This window comes from Cupressus sempervirens, chromosome 4 (genome assembly GCF_028749045.1).
Source record: "Cupressus sempervirens isolate cs-2001-9-10 chromosome 4, ASM2874904v1, whole genome shotgun sequence".
NCBI lineage: Eukaryota > Viridiplantae > Streptophyta > Pinopsida > Cupressales > Cupressaceae > Cupressus > Cupressus sempervirens.
In genome coordinates this window covers 521583027-521601462 of record NC_143121.1, presented here as the reverse complement: position 1 = coordinate 521601462, position 18436 = coordinate 521583027, and the positions used below count along the sequence as shown (strand labels likewise).

The 18436-nt window shown below is 35.6% G+C and overlaps 1 protein-coding gene across 1 annotated transcript in view; it reads left to right on the top strand.

Moving 5' to 3' along the window:
* Positions 1 to 18436, top strand: part of LOC149562225 (zeaxanthin epoxidase, chloroplastic-like) — a 116507-nt gene that overhangs the window by 42625 nt on the left and 55446 nt on the right. The window contains exons 2-5 of the mRNA XM_089825765.1: positions 1975 to 2137; positions 2351 to 2425; positions 2541 to 2641; positions 2864 to 2979. Coding sequence (XP_089681891.1) covers positions 1975 to 2137; positions 2351 to 2425; positions 2541 to 2641; positions 2864 to 2979 — 455 coding nt within the window. The remainder of the gene's footprint in view (positions 1 to 1974; positions 2138 to 2350; positions 2426 to 2540; positions 2642 to 2863; positions 2980 to 18436) is intronic.

Here is an 18436-nt window from a genome sequence, read left to right as displayed (position 1 = left end):
AGAAGGATTTGACAATTTATTCAAGTGAAGATTGGGCCTGGCCACTAGCTTCAGCAATGAAAAAATGGACAAAGTGAACTGCTCTATGTATGCACCCTAAAATGGTCGCCTAGACTATGGGCCCTCATTATTCAATTTATCAATTTCGTGAATCAATAGTTTGCAATATTTTATTAAATCCATTTAAATCAATTTCCTTGATCAAGTTCGATTATTTATTTTTCTAAGGTTGATCATTTTATCCTAAGTCTTATTTAATTAAAAGAAAATCTCCCTTTTAATTAAATAAAATAAGTCCCCATTTAATTAAAAGAAAACCTCTCTTTTAATTAAATTCATCCACATTTAATTAATTAAGAGAAAAACCTCTCTTTTAATTTAATTAAATATTTCCTATTTAATTAAAAGAACCTGCTCCCTTTTAATTAAATAAATCCCACATGAAAAAGGAAATGAAATAAATAAAAATGAAATAAAGTCCTTTTTCCTTCCCTCATTTAATTCTTCTCCTCTTTTCTCATTGGTGGAATTTTGTCACACATGGATCAAACTTTATTATCCCATATTGGTTGTGAGAAGCCTCTCACCTCCATATTTTCCTTTATAAGGGAGAGCCCTCTCCTGATTTTGGACATCCAAGATTATACATCCATGATTGATCCATGATTATACATCCACGATTATACATCCACGATTATGCTATTGTTATGCTTTGGAGAGTGATTTCTGGAGGAGTTTGAGCATTAAAGCTTTTTGTGGAGAACTTCTATCTTCTTGTCTTATTCTCTCTTGCATCCATGGCTTCTATCATGAGGTTTCATCCTTGCATTTTCAAATTATCTTAGACTCATGTATTTTCATAGATTAATATTGCATTGTTATTTCTTTTCATAGATTAGTATTACATTGTTATTACATTTCCTTTCTTGCATTGTTTTGCATTGTTATCATATAGATTAGTTTGCATTCTCATTTGCATTCATGTTTTTATCCTTGAATCTCTTGTTTCATGGTGTACTTGCATGGGCACAAACTAGGTCAAAATTGAGGGCCTCCATTACAAACCCTTGCACTCCATGAATAGAGAGCTATGAGCCGCCATTCGAGACCTCATTTTTGAGCAATCTTGGATATAATGACTCATAGAAGTGTGCTTACATTTTAGGCATACACTCTATAGCCTAGGAGAAATAGAGCAGTTCTTGTTCAGAAAGGTGACTATTTATATTAAAGAGGTGAGAAGAATATCAATCAAGTTATCATATGCAAACGACCTAATATCTATTTTTTGTCACGACTGAAAAATTAAGGTAGTTAATTGAGTTTTAGTAAATAAATAAATGCATGTCATGCATTTTTAGGAGAGAGAAGTATAGTGACACTAGAAATATATCATTTATTTTGTCAACTCTTTTGTGGGGAAAACTTCAAGGTTGTAGAAGCATTTTGTTTGCTAGAACTTTGTGTGCCAGATATGGTACTATAGCTTTACTGAATCGTATTTGTTCTTACCTTGCCATTCTCTTCTCTTTTATTTGGAATTTAATCAGTTAAGATTTTGTTTTGGCATGCATGTTCTTGAAGAACTCTGATTTAAATATAAGGTGCATGCATACGCGTTGCAATTATTTAAAAGAGTCAACAAATAGTTTGCTCGACAGATTTCAATGCTGTATCAGCTTGGATCTACTTGCTTAATCATTTTTATTTATAGTATTCTTTCTTTTGTTTTACATCATGTATAAAAAGATGATGCCAATTCTGTATATGTCGCAAATAAGATTTTTATTTTAGTCAAGGGTATCACTCATAATAGAATAGAGGTTTTTATTTCGTTCTATATACGTTTCATTTTGTCCAAGTTTGACAAAATCAAATGTTAATATACATGACGAATGAACTCAAATAACTTTCTTGTAACCCTAACTTAAAGGAGTTTCTTTGCTAGCAAGCTTACTTTTCCATAGCTTTCAGGTACATCAAGTTCGATACATATACACCAGCTGTAGAGAGGGGGCTTCCAGTTACACGAGTTATTAGTCGAATGACTTTACAACAAATTTTAGCACGTGCAGTTGGTACAGAGATAATTGAAAATAGCAGTGAAATTGTGGATTTCAAAGATGATGGTAAAAAGGTATATTAATATTTGGTCTCAGTACATCTTATTGATTTTTTGACTTTTTCCGTGATATCCTATTTGTTGAGAAAAATCATCAAAGGGATTTTGAAGATACCTATGAGATGTGAACGAGATAATCCAAATCAAATGTTATAATGACTTTGTACTTGAAAATTCAGACACTTCTTAGCATGTCTGGACCATGTTCTTTGATGTAATATGGAACAGGTGGCAGTAGTACTTGGGGATGGTCGACAATATGAGGGTGATCTTTTGGTTGGTGCAGATGGAATATGGTCAAAGGTAATGATTGGAATTTTTTTGTAAATTTATAAACATGTAGAATGCAGGAAATGAACTTTACAAACCTCAAGTGTTTTGCAATACTAACAATCCCCTCCATAATCATTTGATCCAGGTACGCAGAAAGCTATTTGGGCTGAAACAAGCAACATACTCAGATTATACATGCTATACTGGAATTGCAGAGTTTGTACCTCCTGATATTGAAAATGTGGGGTATGTTCTTTTTCAACTTAATGATTTTAAACTGAATTTACCAATCAATTAATTTTTTTCACAGAACTATATGACACTTGAGAGTGTTTAGTAGGACTTATTTCCTGTTTATGCTTCGATATTAAAATAGAATAACTTTGAAATTTCAAATAGAAATAACTTGTTCCTTCGGAAATGTTTCATGCGAAAAGTAGTCTCTCATTAGTTTTTGTATTCTTCAAGGTATCGAGTATTTTTGGGTTACAAGCAGTACTTTGTTTCTTCGGATGTGGGAGGTGGGAGGATGCAGTGGTATGCATTCCATAATGAACCTGCTGGGAATGATGATCCTTCTAACTGTGAGTTGCCTTTTCACTTGCTTACAAATTTTGTATATGAAGAGAATGATTCTTTGGAAAATTATTTATGTTTAAGGCCATTCTATATGTAAAATTAAAATGCAATGTTGCAAGTCAAGATGGCTTTGGCATTAGGTAACAGACAGCATTATTGATGTAGACATAAACCTGATGTGAATATTCATAATTTAGCTTTAACATCAAACCCCTCAAACGGTTTCTTTGTCTTTCATTGTTGGTTGTATGCAAACTTTTTTTGTCATCTAATGAGCAAACCACTATAATTTTACTGGATCCTTTTAAATTTGTGGAAGCCAAAGGAAGATTTAGTGGCTGTAAAATTTCAGGGAGAATCTTGGTCTTCTTGTCAAAACCAAGATAACATGTTTCCACAAAGGTACTCTCTGAATGCCCAAGTTAGATGTTAGTTTTTCTGGCATTTAGAGTGAAATTTTCTTTGTAAACCTGTTAAATGGATGCAGTTTCCATGCTTTCTGATATTTTCAAAATTAGAATAGCATAAGCAAAACTAAACCACTACTAGCATAATAGGTATCAGTAATCAGTTGCTGAACCCCATAGTATCAACTTCAGACATATGAGAAATCCTAACAAAAATGGATCATTATTTGGACTCGTTAACCCTTGCAACTTCTTTCCACTTTATTTTGTGACTCCCCTTTGACAAGATAACAACATCTCGACATGATAACAATACTCGTATGTCCACATCCATACTTGCTGTTTTTAAAACACTGTAACTATGCTATATTATGTAGCCTATGACTCTGTCTAACTCTGTTGTTCTTCAACAAAGTGTTTTTCTTCAAGGTTAAATTTGTTGTCCTTTGTATCTGATCACATGCATCTGATCATTGCTTTGTTGCATGTCTTCATTGTACATTGTAAACCACTATTCTGACAATGCCCTCTAGATCCATAATAATCCATGTTTTCTTGCTAATGTCTGAGACATTGTAACGACTATCTTTACATCATTGAAGGTAATGTGGCTTAATATTCTGATTATTGTCTTCGTAATCATTTGTTTTGTGTTCTTCATTCTTTGATTCTTAGCTTTCATTCACCATGAAATGGTGTTGTATATCATCATGCAATCACTTTGTTATTAGGCACTATTTCTCGCTATCATGATCCTCCTCTTTGTTGTTTTTGATGGTGATATAAACTTGTAACATTCATGACAACCAAACAAATTTGGAACATCTGTGATCTCCTCCATAGTGCACAATCAATGCTCTCATCTAGTTAATGAATGTTCACTGACAAGATATGCTTATCTCTATCTTTCTGACAGCATGCAATACCTTATTTTCTTTTCATGACAGGGCTATATTTTCTTTGACTGAAATGATCCTGAAATCTCTTTTAGAAATTTATCATCTCGTAATTCACTTAAAACCTATTGATTACTATTTTTTCAAATCTGAAATCATCACTTTTTGCTTATGATTTATCACTGCTTTATAGCATGCCCTTGTACTTCAGACTCTCATAATGCACCTTTGATCTGATATGGGCCTTTATAATTCACTGAACTGCTTTTCTATATCTCTCACTATTTTCTGTAGATGCAGTAAGCTATTATAACTGTCTTCAATTATGTCTATTTTTATCACTTCTCACTATGATTCCTAGCTGCTAGGAGATGAGCGCACTGCTCTGTCAAGGCCTGCACTTCATCATTCTACAAAATCCACTCGTAATTCCTCTATTAGGTCTGCTATATATTCTCCATATTTTTTGTTCTTTTGATTATATGTGACTATTTTCATGGAACACTGTGGCCCTTCTATTGTCATTCACATTGTAAATCATTACCCTATGCTCACGAAACGTAAAAGTCATTCATTTTCTTGTTGATATTCAACATTGGATCTTCACCTTTTCCTATTTCTCTAGTTGCTAACACCTTGAACCATTAGTCTAAGAGGAAAAGAAAGATGGGGACTTGTGAATATATGATTCTTGACTCTGACTATCTTGTAAAAGTCTGAAAATAATGAGTCTCTATCAAAACAATAGATACCTCTGTCAAAATCATCACCAGATTCTTGGGAAAGTGTATGCATTTGATGGAGTTGCAAAATCCTTTCGACAATGAATCCCTCTCTAAACACTGAGCAAACTTAATATTGATGCTCTATATGAAATTTTGCCATTTTCTCCTTCCTAATAGTGATCCTGATTGAAGACCCTGCTTTCTTTTTGCTCATAACTTGTTGATGTTTTGGTAGCTTTAGTAGGATAAACTTGTGAGATCAAAGATAAATTTATATATATAAAGTTTGTCATTATATTAATTGTATTAATGAATAGACATGTCTCATGAAGGGACATGTCTCTTCTCTTTGTTTATTCCTCATACAAATACAAGAGGACACTGCCATTTGGAAAGTACATGCCTGAGATTATGACAATGCTTAGTACATTTGCAGCGATCCCGGAAATCGACATGGTATTAGAGCCAAATTGCAAATCCAGCAGGAATGAAAACTAGAATTTACAAGTGATGGGGGCAATATATCTGTGTGTAGCATATAAAATCAATAGATACGTAATTTGGTTTTGAATTATGACATGGGAAATCAGATAGTTTTCGGGTGGAATTCTCAACATTTGATTTACATTTGAAAAGAATAGAAAATTAAAACTTGAGCTGAGCGGATATGCTCGTAAGTGTTCATCTTCTATACATGATGAGAGGTGGTGGACTAACCGTGCCTACTCATCAAACCATGCGGATACATGTTGGCAGAGGTATAAGGTATTTGGGAAAGGGTTCTTGACAAACATTTTATCTTCCATTTTGCTTCATGAAGTTGGGAAGAAAGAATAAAAGGGAGATGCACAGTATTAGCTGTGTTTTGACAGGAGCTGCAGACATTAAGAAAACCTGCACAAACCATCATTTCTTCACAGAAATTATTTAATTGCTCAATATTGACCAAGAGATAGACCAACATTGTAATGTCCCTTCTCTTTGGGACATTAGAAATATTAAGAAGGGACGTATTTATGATATTAAGTTTTTTTTTTTTTTTTTGGATCGGTAAGAGGCCAAAGCCAAGATTTATTATCATGTGTTGTGATTAATTATTATTATTTATTAAGCGCGAATAAATTTGAACCCAAGACCTCTTTGATAAGAGGCTCACAATTTACCATTGTGTTGTAGGCTCTTGCCTATTTACAATATTAAGTTTGACTATGTGAGCTGGAAATTTATTATTGAAGGTCAAATTAATATTCCAAGTGGTCACAAGAGGACGAGGAGAGATAAGACAAAAAACCTAGAAAGGAAGTCGAAGGGTCACCGTTGTGAGAATAAAAGGAGAAGAGACCCCTTTCTTTTGGTTTGCTTGATTTTATCATTCAGTTTAGTTTTCTCTCTTGTGAGAGTCTCAGAAAGCTTCAACTTTTAGCTAGTTGGAGGACGTAGCCCCTCATGCTAGCAGATAGTGGACGCAAACCCATTGTTCTGGGAAACATCAATTCGGGTGTTTCATTCGCGCTTACAGGTTCTTATTCTAGCATTCCAATCTGACTGTTAAATTTGTATTTAGGATTGGGCTTTTTGTATTGGTTATTGTATTGCTATTGTATAATGCAATAACGTATTTGCGGAGTTGTATGAAAGTTTCTAGTTTTAACATTATAAGTTTGTAATGCATTTCTACATGCCTGAAATCCTGAATATTATTCTACAAGGAACTGGGTATTAATTTGTGAAGAATCTTTTGGTTTAAACATTGTATCGTATTCCATTTGCCTATATTTGAGTTTGAATATTATAATTAAGAAGCTGGTTAAACATCTGTCGGCTATTGTACTGGAATACATTTGCAAGGTTTTAGTTCTGATTATTTTGTTTATAAGAGAAATCGACAATTTTTTTGGTTAGGGATATTATAATGGTATCAGAGTTGGTTTACCTACTAGCTTGTGAAGTTATAATAGAGACAATTTTATGAAGGGTCAAATTTGCATATCTAAAGTTCGATTTAGGAGGAACAATTGTTTTTCTTAAGGGAACAGAACTTAGGAGCATTTGCAATCTTGAGCTTTATATTTGCTTTAGTCATGATCATTTGAGGAAGCTATTGCCTGCAAAATGGGCACTTGGGCTTGATTTGAAAAAAATGTCGATTGGGGTTTATGATATTGTTTATTGTGGGAGATACATAAATAGGGTATTTCAGAATATTAAAGAAGCACACGAATATTGCGGATGTTTCATACTTCTTATTTGGGAGTTGGAGGTTTATTTCCGCAACATTCGATTGTTAGTATTAACAAACATACAGGCCCTTTAGTTGCCATTTGGTCTATGTTGTTCACCTACACAGCATTGAAGAATAAAATAGCCACTAATACCCTAAAGGTTATTAGCACTAGAAGTTTTAGTTGTTCCATAAACAAAGATCACCACTTGCCATGACAGTAGAGGAGAGCAGACATTAGTGATTCAAGATCTTTCTGCAGTGAAGTCGACTCCTTGTTTGGAATATCCGGGAATGACAATAGTTTAAGTGCACATATGACATAGTCAAGTGAGCATTTGGACATAGGCAGGTGAGAAAGCATAGAAACACAGAACTGGCTTCCACTACGGCATCCTCTAGTATAGCTAACATGGTATATGGTGACAGGTCGTGGGCATGAAACAAGCATTATATATAATTGATTGTGGTAAAGACTACAGTTGGAAGGGCGTCTAAAACGCTAAAGTTTTTCAAGCGTTTTAATCTGCATCGTGTTTGGAAGTTATCGACCATTTTTAGTAAGCTGAGAAATTTTGTGTATGCTCGATACACCAATCTCTACTTATGGTGAATCGAATTGCGGAGACATTGATTGAACCTCCAAAAATTTAGCAGATGCATATAAGCTTCAATAGAGTGCAGTGGAGTATCAGTGTTTGATAATTCCTAGATATACAAGGTTGAGCACTGATTTCTTTCGGGAAGTTAAAGAATTTTATATTAATAGGATATTTGCAAGATGCATGACAACTGTGGTTGGCACTAGTTTGGGAGGTTACAAATTCGTTGATGTGCAAATAATTAATGAATCACCAAAGATAGTCACACCGATACGTGCATGGAGCTATCTACTAAGCGTGTCAGTTGTCTGTATGCTCACTTGTCGTTACAAAATCTTGCCACCACCTATGTCGGGAGTCATCAAGTATTTTTCTAAATTTGGTTTCTTAGAGCATTACTTACCAAAGAATGTTAGAATACCGCACCAAAAGATTGGCAACATAGGGATATTTTAAATTGTGTTAATGATGTTTAGAATGGATTGAAGGACAAGAGTATTAACGACAAAGGAAGGACTGTATGAGGTGAAGTTGTAAACTGTTATACTTGTAGTGGATGAAGCAATTAAACTGGAGCATAATCATTTCCCATGGATGACGTTCGTACACTAGCTCACCACTACATTTGAAATTTGTATTTGTTATGGCTCAAGGAGGATTTTGAGGTTGTAGCTGGGTTTTTATTAGTAAAACATAGCTCTCTGGAACTGACTGCTAGTCACGTGATATAGAGAATCGAAGGACATATTTACATAAGGAAGACATCTGACATATACGTGGAAGATGAGGAGATAAGTGGAAGAGATGTGCCAACTTTGTATTTGGACCTTCACCATGCTCACTGTATCCAAAAATTGGAGCACCACAATGTTTGTGGAGTTCGATAATATTTCTTTTGTTGTTCAAATATGAAGTTGTGGAGTGAAACTTAAAAGTTTACTGCATTGAAGAAGGCCTCCGGAGTATTTTCCTCTGAGAACAAGCATACTTTGAGTATGAACGGATCTAATAATAATATACTACCTGTTGTAGCTTTATAAATGTGAGATGGAATAAGATAAGCAAAAGAGGACCATGGCAGATTCAAATTCAAGGTTTCAATCAAAAGTACAAGGTGAAGATCTAACGTATCAACAAGGTGCATAATACAATAATCAGAATCATGATTTATTTTTTATTAAATTATATCCCCACACACTGCAGTAGTGATGAAATAGGGCCAGTTAGAGCAAAAATGAATGATCTTGCTGCTATGAATCAGCATAATATAGAAAAGCCCAAAGTATCAATTGCTAAAATTGCGGGTATCAAATTGCTCAATCAATTATGGAGAGATCAAATTGTGGTCATTCATAGTGTTGTTGAATATGACAAGAAAAGATGCCCCCAAGAGGTTATTCAGGCATTAGAGATGTATTATGACAGCAACATTGACTGAAAATCCCTGCACATTAGTTTTCTATTTTATTGAAAGAACATCCATCTAGACAGTGTGGGAAAATATAGGGTTTGGGCAAGATCTTGGAAAGGTTCTTGTGTTGGAAATAAAGATCTCCTGAGTAGCAGAGAATTTCAGTGATTACTTTTGGTGTCACAGGTGGGCACTTTTGAACATTTACGTGCACAAGCAAGTAATTTTACACAAGGGAAAATACAGGGCTGGGATTAAATCATGAAAAGTAATATGAAGCCACAAACACAGTTAGCCCATGATTTTGAAGCTGATGTAAGGGCAGAAATACTCAACATTCACAGAGATTATAAAGAACTTCCTACCTAAATCTAGAATGATTTATCATTCAGTGACTACTTGGATTTTTATCTAGGGTAGCAAAATATGAGTGATATGGCAAAAATAAAGTATTTGGAGTTGGTCCAGGATCTCTTTGCAAACAAACAACACATAGGGGTGTACGAAGAATCTGTGATAAACTAGAATTATCATTTAAATGGTCTTGAAATAGAAGAGCAAACAAATGCCAGTGATTTTTAGCCTTCTCATGATCACGTAGAAGATGTTACATGAGGTGCAGGTTTCTTCGTTGGTGACTTGGAGGTGAGTCTTGTCAAGTAGAATAATGAAGTAGATTGCACACAAAGTAATAACAGTTTGGGACCTTGGTATCATGAACCATATATTCATGATACTCAGAACATGAATTTAGAGGAACAACCTAAGATGACACTGCAAGCCAATGAATAGCTTCAGCAGGGAGACAATGAAACACATGCCTTATAGAATCAACTGAAGGTTAGTAAAGACATGGATGTGGCATCCTTGGTGCAGTATGACAATACCCACGAGTTGGTTGAGGAGCTCTACAAGAAAGTCCCAAGGGAAGGGGAAGGTGATTGGCATGTGGCCGATTTACATAAGGTCAAAACAACCCTCGAGACTATGAAATAAGATTATTTGTATTTGCTTTCAGACAGGGATAACATTCTTAAGGTTGTTGAAATTCATGTTGATTAGCTGGATAAAGAAAGGAATGAAACTATGGAGCTCAAAAGGGAGCTTAAGGATACTCATGAGGCATTAGATGATGCTCGATTTTCTCTTCAGGAGGCAGAAAATCAGATTAGGATCATGAATCACTCTCAAGAGCAGGAGGATAAAGAGAGACATGAGTGCTTCCTAGAGGTAATTGATGAACTTGAGAGCATTCGACAGATGTATGACTTGGATAGCTGCCCCAAACGGTTAAGTAGCAAAACTTCAAAAAACTTTCAGCTTGTTGACAACCCTTTGTTTGAAGTTGTTGCTGATTGGACGTCTGACAATGCTCTTTTTGTGTTAAATTAGGGATCATCTCTTGTTTTCCATGAAGAGGAAGAGTTTGATTTCAGACTTTGGGATCCTGGCTCAGATCCTAGCAGTGAATCCGGATCTCAGCATGGGAATGATGAATTGACTTCTATTGTTTATCATTTGATCAACCCCAACATATTTTCTGATTTCACCCCATTCAAGAGTTGGGTGAATTTTTTTCATCAGCCTTTGAACAGTTTTCAGTGGAGTATTTATGTGAGGTTTGTGGTTAGGTTCTCAACATCCTTCATGTTCATAGCACTTATGCGCTTGGGAATTCTCCAAGTTTATGCTGACAATATGAATTTTGATGTCCATGGGATGGTGGTTTTAGCTTTTGAGCAACTCATTTCTTACATCATCCATTTAGGTCAAGTCTCCACATTCTATTGGATTATACATGAACCCTAGATATATTTCTATCTCATCATAGCAGCGAGGCAGCATAACAAAGTTTGGGATCTAGGCGTTGGTAGTTTGTATCTATGGTTGGACGAGGACTTTATTGTGGTCCTATTCAGTTTGAGGTTGAATATGGTGATGATCAGTGTCAATCAGTTTATAGGCACAACATTTCTTCATAGAGTAATATGGGATCTAGGGATTCGATTGACATGTGGTTTGCAGAGTGGTACCGTGCTTCACAATTTGGCCAGGTTTGTTGTCAGTTTAAGCTACTAGGTTAACTACAAATTTATATGGGAGCCTGGTACATATTGCTTGAGGGCAAGCAATCTCAAGGAGGGGAGATTTGTAATGTCCCTTCTCTTTGGGACATTAGAAATATTAAGAAGGGATGTATTTACAATATTAAGTTTGACTATGTGAGCTGAAAATTTATTATTAAAGGTCAAATTAATATTCCAAGTGGTTACAAGAGGACGAGGAGAGATAAGACGAAAAAACCAGAAAGGAAGTCGAAAGGGTCACCATTGCAAGAAAAAAAGGAGAAGAGACCCCTTCCTTTTGGTATGCTTGATTTTATTATTCAGTTCAGTTTTCTCTCTTGTGAGAGTCTCAGACAGCTTCAGCTTTCAACTAGTTGGAGGACGTAGCCCCTCATGCTAGTAGATAGTGGACGCAAACCCATTGTCCTAAGAAACATCAATTCGGGTGTTTCATTCACGCTTACAGTCTAGCATTCCAATTTGACTATTAAATCTGTATTTAGAATTGGGTTTTATTTACTGGTTATTATATTGCTGTTGTGTAATGCAATAACGTATTGTATTGCTGTTGTATAATGCAATAATCACAAATGATCCTGAAATACAATTGTAAACTCCATCATGAATTCATCACAGTTGATGAATCGAGGCTATGTCTAATCCACCAAGAAGAATCTGAGGGTTTGCATCCTTAGATCTTTGAATAGAAGCTGAAGCTTTCCTAATTTCTCCAAGAGAAATATCAAATCAAATCAATATCTAAGCATACCCAAATTAATGAACCTTCTTTTATTGCCCAAAGTTGAGCCCTTTCAACTCTCTTCTCCCATCTCTTAGTCTTATTCCTCCTTTGTCACTTTTATTTGTTCACTATATAATATTAAATTGGCCCCTTCTTATAAACTTATATTATGCTCTCATAGGCGAATTTAATATTTAGTGGATATGTCCTTAATTTCCTTGTGTCCCTAAAAAGGGACATTACAAGTCCTTCCTCCTCAAGATTGCTTGCCCTCAAGCAATCGGTACCAGGATCCCATATAAATTTGCAAGTAGCTTTGTAGCCCATTTTGACATCAGTGAGATAATATCCCCTCATAGTGTGAAGCAAGAGGTATAAGTGCAACTCACCTGTCCATAGGATACATGGATCCCATTGTTGTAAACAATTATGCAATTGTATGTTGTTTTTGATGTTACACAAAATGTGAAGCCTTATAGAGAAAGTCAGTGATTGCCTAGCTCACTCGAGCATTGTAGATAGATTCTTGTATATGCAGAGAGTTCTAGTTATAGCCAAGTTCAGACTTAGTTCTTATCGAGCTCACTCGGGCATCGGAGGCAAATCCCGTGTTGACCGAGTTCACTAGGTTACCAAAGAAAAGTCAATTCAAAATTAGTATTGACCAAGTTGAGTCAATTAACGAAGAGTTTCTCTGAGTTGACCCAGTACTCAATTCTATATTAGCCGACTAACAACATATTGAGTCTGATAGATTTATTGGTTAATGCTAGCCGACTTAAGGGATGAAAATTGATTGATTAAAAGTATATTCAAGCCGACTTGACAAGATTATTCATACAAGGTCAAGTTGAGGATTGAAGAATGAGAAGCATGGGATTGAAGAAGATGAATTAAGTGAATTGGAAGGATATCTGCAAGAGGACAGAGTATCCGAGTTTACCAAGCTGCACAAAATATTCTGATCAAAGAGGATCAAGTAATCAAGTTAGAATAGAGATTTGAAATCAGTAAAGGTAGTTGCATCAGCAATTAGGTCAAGTCATTGTTACTTTCTAATAATTGTAGCAGTGAATTAAATCTCCTAACAAAATTAGCCTAACATCGTTTTGGTAAATCCTCTAACAAAGTGGCATTTCTAGATTGAAGTGTCTGAAGAGCTCTAATAAGGCCACTCCTAATAGTGTGAATTAAATCCTTTAACAGGGTCATACCTAACAGTGTTTTTTTGTAACCTTTAATAGGGTTGGTGTCATGTCCCCTCTTTTAGCTTAGTCTAGCAAGGACGTGAGTCGGCTTATTATGGGGTCTTGTAGGCAGACAGGGTTGGATAGAGACCTAGTATGGTTATTCAGTGTTGGGGACTTGATGTTTTGGCAATTATTGATCAGTTGGGAGACGTTCCTTGTTTTTAGGAGGCAGTTCCTAATTTTTAGGAGGTATGATCTTGCCTAGGGTTGGGTCTCCATGAGATTACTCTTTGGGTTCAGTTTTAGAGGGATAGGGCTTGTTTCCTAAATTTTAGGAGCATCCCTAGATTTTAGGGATGAGACTGCCAGTGGATCCTTGATTTTTGACTTCAATCACAGACAGGTGATAGGATGATTTTATGGGTTGTGATGTTAGTTGGGCATTTTGTGGCTATTTGGGTTATATTTTTAATATTTCCTAAGTTAGCGTTTAATAATTAAATAAGGCTAAGTTATTAGCCATTTTGGAGTAATAAGGGGTTTTTGGCCTCATCTGTATGCGCATCCTATGGTGCGATAGCTCGTTGGAAAGGTCTCGAAATTCTCTAAATCTTTCTCTTTGGTCGTAGGGCAATTCAGTGAACAGATTTCTGTCTATGAGGAAAAATGTCATTTTCTAGTAACATGACCACTTTAAAATAAGAAATTATAACATTTTCACTACCCAACGCCACTTGGAGACATTTAGGGTTTGATTTGCAATTGAGAAGGGTTATAAGGAGATAGAAGCTTCATTCTAAGATCATCTTTTGCATATTTGACAACTTGTTTATGAATTTGCTTTGAATGGGCGATTTCTAGTCTGGGACGCAAACCCTAGTTTAGTGATTGGCTGGGACGTAGCCCTTAGCAATCTTTGGCACCGAATCTCTTTGGCATTGTGCGTGGTGATTAAGGATAGAGGCATCAATTCTCATTGGGGCTTCAGCATGGCATATCATCTTTCCAGTTGGGACGTGGTTGATTGCAGCCTGTGGAACACCATTTGCAGCAGATACACCACATGGTGTATAGAGTATTGCTTGTATTCACCTCCAAATGTATGCTGGATTCGAGAACAATCTTCACCTTCAAGTTTAACATCAAATTTGTATGTGAGCTTTGGGAAATACATTGGATTTATTGCTTGGCTCCATAATTTAGACAAATCTGCCTAGTACGGTTTGCAATAATTCTGATTTTTACTGAATACCTTATTTATTTCAGTCTTGTTTCATGGTTGCTATTCCCTATTCCTTTCTATGTTATAAAACCATAAAAAACAAACAAACCTTTCTGCACTTCTGTTTAGTTCTGCAAGAAAACATAAATAGGAAAACAGATTTAAAAAATATAAGATTACAACAGATCAGCAAAAGAGATCCATCAGGGATCTTTCAGTTGGCTCCTAATAGGGCTCATTTTAGAAGAGTGAAAAATAGTAACTAGTTGCAATTGGTGGTTTTTCCAAATTGGGTTGCCACGTTAAATCTTGGTGTCTAATGTGTTCATGTTATTTGCTTTATTTTTCTGCAACTAAGTTAATTAAGGTTAATCACATTAATATCTTAAGATCTTTGTGTTAACCGAGTTACAACAGAATATTCAATGTTAACTGAGTTACAACAGAATATTCAGCATTAACCAAGTTACAACAAGTTATTGGTTTTATATTCTGTTGACATCTTAAAGGGGCTTTTGGATTTGTTTTTGTTGTAACTGATTCACCCCTCCCCTCTTATTTACTCCTTTCCATTTCCAGCAATTTGAATGAGAGCTATTGATGCTTGCAGATAAGGTTTCAAGGACCTAAGTTAAAGATCAATGTCTTATAGAAGGGAGATTTGTAAACTAAATAGAGATAACTTCCAAGCATGGTAGGAACTCATGAAGCTACATTTGGCAACCATTGGAGACACATGCTTGAAATATCTGCATAACAAATATGTGGCATTTGTTGGACCTTTGTCTGTGGATCAAATTGTGGAAAAGAAGAATCACAACACAATCATGATTGACATTGCCTCTACTCTTAATTATGCTGAATTTGATGAAGTCAAAGATTGTCCCAGTGCTCATGAAATGTGGAACAAGCTGAAAGATATCTATGGAGGAGATGACAATGTGAGGAGAGCTAAGGCAGAAAGTCTAAGAGATCAATTTGATCAGATGGAAATGATAAGATGACCCTCATTTCTCATATTAGCAAAAATGACACATGGATTATTGATAGTGGTTGTGCTCACCGCATGATTGGTGATAAATCTAAATTTGAGCACTTGGAACACTATGATGGTGGGAGTGTTTGATTTCGATATGATGAACCTTGTTATGTAAAAGGAAAAGGTTGTATTACATTGACTGATGAACTTAGGTGTGACAATGCTTACTAGGTTGAAGGACTTAAACACAGTCTACTTAGTGTGGCACAATCGAACAACATTGGATTCAAGGTAGAATTCATGAATGACAAGGCCAAGCTGCAAGGTTGGAAAGGAAATCTAGTTGGGACTGGTAATCAAACAAAAGGTAATCTATTATATCTAGATCTCACTGAAAGTTTGTGTTTCCTAGCTCAAGTAGAGGAAAGTTGGTTATGGCATACAAGGTTGTGTCATATGAATTTTGATAAGTTGGTCAACATAAGCAAGAACAAAAGAGTGAGAGGCATTCCTAGTCTAAAGAAACTTGATATGAGCATGTGCAAAAATTGTCAAATTAGAAAGATGGGAAAGACAAGTTTCAAAAGAAAGAACTATCATTCTGAAGAAGTTCTGGAGTTGGTTTATACAGATCTTTGTGGACCCATTATCATAGAAAGCTATTGTGGAGATAAGTACTTTATTTTATTTTTCGATGATTATTCCAAGATGATGACAGTTATGTACCTAAACGATAAATTTGAAGCCTTTCAAAAATTCAAGTCGAATCTGGCTAGAGTGGAGAAAGAAACATGAAAGAAACTAAAGTGTCTAAGGTCAGATAGAGGAGGAGAATTCATCTCAAATGAGTTCAATGAACTCTGCAATGAAAGAGGAATCAAGAGATAGTATCTGCACCTGGTACACCTCAACAAAATGATATAGCAGAAAGAAGAAATAGATCCATTATGGATTGTGCAAGAACATTGATGATAGAGAAAAATGTTGCAATCAAATGCTGGAAGGAAGCAATCAGCATAGCAGTTCATACCTTGAACCGAGTTTAGCTGAATGACGCAGTGCAAGGTAGGAGAATCCCCAAAGGAGATGTTCTAGCCCCCAACTTTACAACCACACAGCGGAAACACAACAACAAGAAATAATAATGCAAGATCTGATACCAAATTATAATTCTTGATTCATAGATATAACTGATTACATGCAATATACCCACCTATAAGGCCTTCTGGGTTAGGGCCAAATACAAATAGAAAATTACAAAATCAGTTCTGCAAGATCCAACATGATCCAACTTACAACCAATCTCAGCTAGTCTAGATACACAACTAGATAAGAACACCAAGAAGAATCCACACTTGTACCCGCAGGTTCACCAAGAGATCCTCTAATTCCTAAGCCGCAACTTTAGCTCCTCAAATTCACATCTGTCCTTCCTTCCATCCCCACTCAATAATGATTAAAAAACTTCACAAGACCCCTACTTATACCAATCTAAGCAACAAGTCGGCCCAGAATACAAATTAAATACAAATACAAAAATAAAATGCCACAAGTCGGCCTTCTATAACAATTAAATGTCTAGAAATAGATATCTGAGTAAAATTGCGATATCTCCTAGCTCTAATTGAATTAGAACTCATGCTTTGAACCATAGGTAGTGATGGAGCCAAAATTTCTTGGTTTCCTTTTTGATTTAAGGAGTGCAGTAGGTCTCAGGAGCAGATATCATGAGGGTTCAGATATTGAAGTGGGATTGAGCATTTTTGAAAATTGTCTGATCAGACAGGATCACTGCCAGTTATTCCAATTTTCAAATTTCTTGCATATGTGCTGAGCATACTGATTATTCTTGATTGGTGTAGACTTGAAAGATAAGTAATCTCGAGATATACTATGTGAAGTATTTTCTACACAATGTGTCTCCTAATCTGCCAGTAGTGTCCTAAAAGAGGCATGAGTCTGAAAGCATATCTGCAAAACAGTTTTAAACATCCTTTAATCTTGGACATAAAATGCTATATTGGGATAATGTAGCAAATGCCTTTTCTCATCGTAAATCTGAGAGTAAGTCTCTGCCAGCAATGCAATATCGCAGGAGTGGAGTTAAGTTGAATACGATGCCAAATATATCATTCATTAAGTGCAGCAATAACCTCACAAAGCGATAAAATATGGAGACATGAATATGGTGCAGATGCAATATATATATCCAAAGAAATTATAGAGCAAACGTCAAAGAACGAAAGACATATCGATCCCTCCTTTCTGTGATTATATAAACGAGAGAGAGACTCCAAACATAATTGTGTTTTTAGCAGATATGTATTTATGGAAGTGATTGTATCATGGAAGTCGAGCAACTAAACTAGAATATCTATGCGGAGTAGCAGCAAAATTGTGCTTGCAAGACCGAGTTTTCCATTCATGTTATGCAACAATATTAAACAATACTGGTTTCCGTTTCCTTTCTCTCAAAGTACAGATAAAGAAGGATTGATGTAGTGGCAGTAAGGAACAACTGTATTATATCCAAGTAGCCATCAGCAAATCGCTCTCCATCCGTGAAAGTCAGTATTAGTAAATTTTAGTAAATAATTTTTCTAATGTATGTTGTGTTTGTTGCAGGTTTCTGGGCATACAAACAGGAAGTATGCAAGTATCGGGAGCAGTTTCAAACAATAATAAATGATGTCTGCATTAAAAGAAGGAACAAACAACTCTCTGCCAGGACACTTTACATTGGGGCATCTAATGTCCAAACCGATTCATGCCATTTCATAGACGTGGAAATAATATGAGGGCCTGATAACATGAAGATTTCCAAAGACATTAATTGATATTAAGAGGCGTGAAGTTTTTGTGGAAGATGATTTAGTTGCCATATCAATCAAGCAATATATTGGTATGAAGAGTTGTTCGAATATAAGCATGATAGAAGCAGAACACATAGAGAAAAGAAAGACAAAAGTCATGAGATTCCATGTCATAAGTAAAACTACAC